General features: G+C 41.4%; 1 protein-coding gene across 1 annotated transcript; it reads right to left on the bottom strand.

The window, feature by feature from the left end:
- Positions 1 to 486: 486 nt before the first annotated feature.
- On the bottom strand, positions 487 to 1,611 carry LOC110287687 (vomeronasal type-1 receptor 4-like). The gene has a single exon (XM_021154240.1). It carries the CDS (start codon positions 1,516 to 1,518, stop codon positions 580 to 582), a length of 939 nt encoding a protein of 312 aa, XP_021009899.1. The 5' UTR covers positions 1,519 to 1,611; the 3' UTR covers positions 487 to 579.
- Positions 1,612 to 3,225: the final 1,614 nt, after the last annotated feature.

Genomic DNA, 3,225 nt, shown 5'->3' with positions numbered 1-3,225 from the left:
TGATAAAATTCACAAAATCCATCAGCATACTTTCATTCACTGTCATAGTAAAACCTAAGTAAAGTAAACCCTAATTAAAGACATTTATTCAGTGTTGGAGAGATGGCTCAGCACTTAAGAGCATTGTCTGGTGTTCCAGAGAAGCCAGGTTTAATTTCTACCAACCATACATTGGATCAGAACAATCTTTGTAACTTCAGTCAATCACTGGATGTCCAGGATCTACAGGCAGAGGGCATGCACATGTTGCATAGTTATAAAAGCAGGCAAATACACACACACACACACACACACACACACACACACACACACCCACACACACACACACACACAGAGAGAGAGAGAGAGAGAGAGAGAGAGAGAGAGAGAATACAAATATAGAAAAGTTAAAAAAAAATCTCTTCAAGAGTGGCAAATGGAGAATGAGATTTCTATATCACTGTAATTTGCTAAGATTTTTCTCTCTCAGCTCAGCTCAAGGCTTTGAGTCACACATGACTGAGGATAACCACATGCTTAAACTGCTTTGTGTAATTTTGTCTTACACACATTATTGCAGAACTGAGATTTCTTTGACACTTATTGAACATATAAATGAGAGAGACATTTTCTCAATTTCTCCCACTGAACATGCCAACATTCACCTAGAAGCCCATCCCTGTGAATCAGCACCAGGGGGCTAAAAGTTGCATAACCAAGGGTCACAAATTCTAGAGTATTTGCTATCAATGTATTGTCCCTTGAAGAAAGACTTAAAATTAGAGAAAAGGCACAATCTGTCCAGTAGAAGAAAACAAAACAGAGCATCAGAAGGAGGACACTCTGGGCAGCTCTCAGCTCAGGAGGAGTTCTGTAGAGAAGCTTGGAGTTCTGAAGGTAGAGGATATGCTGGTGGTGCTTGTGGAGAAGAAATACCATGTAGCCACTGGCCCCTCCCATGGCACCCTGAAACACTGCATCTCTCAGGACCATGAGAGGGAGAACAATCCATTTGATTTCATGACTTTCTAGCATAAAATAGCAATAGTTGTCACTATTCTTCAACTGTGATATATTCAGACCTGTACTTGTGATGGAATGGATTAGGTTCATACTTATTAAACCATTGAGTATCCAAAAGAATAGCAAGAATGGAAGGATGTGCCATGCAGACTTTGGCTTGAGCTTCCTCCACCCAGATGCCCTGGGACTGATGATGATGGCCTGGACCACAGTGAGGAGACTGCTGGTGCAGATGGAGAGGCCCCGGGCTACCCTTGCCAAGTAAACAATTATCTTACAGCCTATGTCATCTAGGAAGTTTCTCAAACCAAAAGCTGCTACTGTCTTTTGCAATCCTTTTGTAAGAAGGACTATGATGTTTGTAAAAGCCAAGTGGATGAGAATAATGTGTATGGGTTTCTTCTCAGGGATTCCCCACCAACTGAACATATAATTTGCAGAAACAGACATATTCCCCAGAGTGCCAACCACAGTCATAAAGAGAAAAATTATTTCTTTAATATACTTCAGAACCATTTCTTCCTTTCTAGGTAGAAAAAGTCACATCCAGTATGCAAAGACGTTTTGAAAAAAGCCTCAGTCATCCTAGACATGGATCTGAACAGCACATTTTGCAATAGCATTTTCTGGAATTCATGAAGCAGCCATGGACACAAGTAATATTGCAGACTAGGTCCCTGAAACTTTTTTTTCCTGTATCCTCTGGGTTATTTTATGTGCACTGACAGGTGAGGTTGGTAACTGGTATTCAAAGCTAAAATTTAAAGGAGATTATTTCTAAGCTTTACTCTAGCAAAACTGACTTGTTCCAGTGTGTGTGTGAGTGTGTGTGTGTGTGTGTGTGTGTGTGTGCTCATTCATGTATTATCCTTGTTACCTCTTACCACAGTTGAATTTAATCCCAAATTCCTATAACCAAAAATTTTTCCTCTGATTCTCATTCCATTCCTTTATATTCCCCCACCCAATTCCTAAAGTCTGAGGCTCATGCTGACCCTGTCCTCCTTCCCCACATCACACACAGACACTGGGAAACTCTGTTGATCAACATGTACAGCATCTCGCCCACTTAGTAACCTTACCTTCTAAGTCTATTCTCCTCTGTTTGATATTCCTTTCTTATCTGATTCTTGAATAATACAACAATTTCTGGAATTACATTTGACACCAAAACTTTATAACATCAATTTCTACATCTTAATATATTGTTTTCATATTGACCATTTTGCAATTTCACTCTGTTTGAATGTTTACTAGATATTTTTAAAGATAGTCCTTGGTACCAAGTCAAACTGTGTAGCCTTTCCAGATAAAGTCCCACAGTTAAAGCTGAATCACCAAAAGATGTCCTGAAAAAAACCTCTTGTGTGAAAAATTCACATAACTACCAGGTTGCAGCCAGGGACACTGCCCTGTAGAACCCTGGGATGCTTCCTAGGAGAGTGGGTAGCAGGGGGCTGTGATCCCATTGGATGACTCAGATCATTTGTGACCCCAAGAAGGGACCTCAGCACATCTAAGGGTGCATGGGGCAGCCATAGAACTGTAGACCAACTTAGCCATGGACCAATTGTTGCTGATGAGGGGAATGGAAGAAGGGGATTAATGATCTGTTAGCTGTTGCCCTGAGATGAGTGAAGTTTTTGAGCTATGTGTTCTCAATATAGCTGCATGCAGGAGCATACAGTAGGTTGGGGCCACTGTTGTGAGCAGGGACTCTCCCATCTAAGAGGTCACGGTGGCATTTGCCTTTGTGGGGCCTTGTGAGCAGCAGTTATGTCAGCTTGCTTTACAGCCTGCTTCTCCTCCTGTTTCTTTTCCAGCCTGTTTGTCAGGCAGGATGCTTTGTTCTTCATGAGTCTGCGCTGAGCCCAGGTCTTAGACCTCAGTAGGATGTTATTATGTACATCCAGGAGCTCCATTCTCATTTCTCTGGGATTTGTGATAAGCTCTGGGTACATTTTCTAGAATAAAAGGAATCTGGATGCTTCAGTGTCTCTCTGGGTTTGTGTGTTATTAGTACTTCGAATGCCTCTGTTCCCTACTCTCCTTGCTAAACTCACAGGATTGCCTTAAATGTCTTTATCCTTCTGATCTCATATAGGACCTGTAGGAACCTAGCCTTGTTGCCAGATTTGTTCCAGGTGGCTTCATTACTTTAGAAATGTCAGTTATTGCCTTTCAACTGCCTTATGACAAATCGATAATTGCTGCCTATATCAG

Source organism: Mus caroli, unplaced genomic scaffold, assembly GCF_900094665.2.
Source record: "Mus caroli unplaced genomic scaffold, CAROLI_EIJ_v1.1 scaffold_14448_U1_1, whole genome shotgun sequence".
NCBI classification, from domain to species: Eukaryota; Metazoa; Chordata; class Mammalia; order Rodentia; family Muridae; genus Mus; species Mus caroli.
The sequence above is the reverse complement of the archived record's forward strand: the minus strand, read 5'-3'. Positions and strand labels throughout refer to the sequence as shown.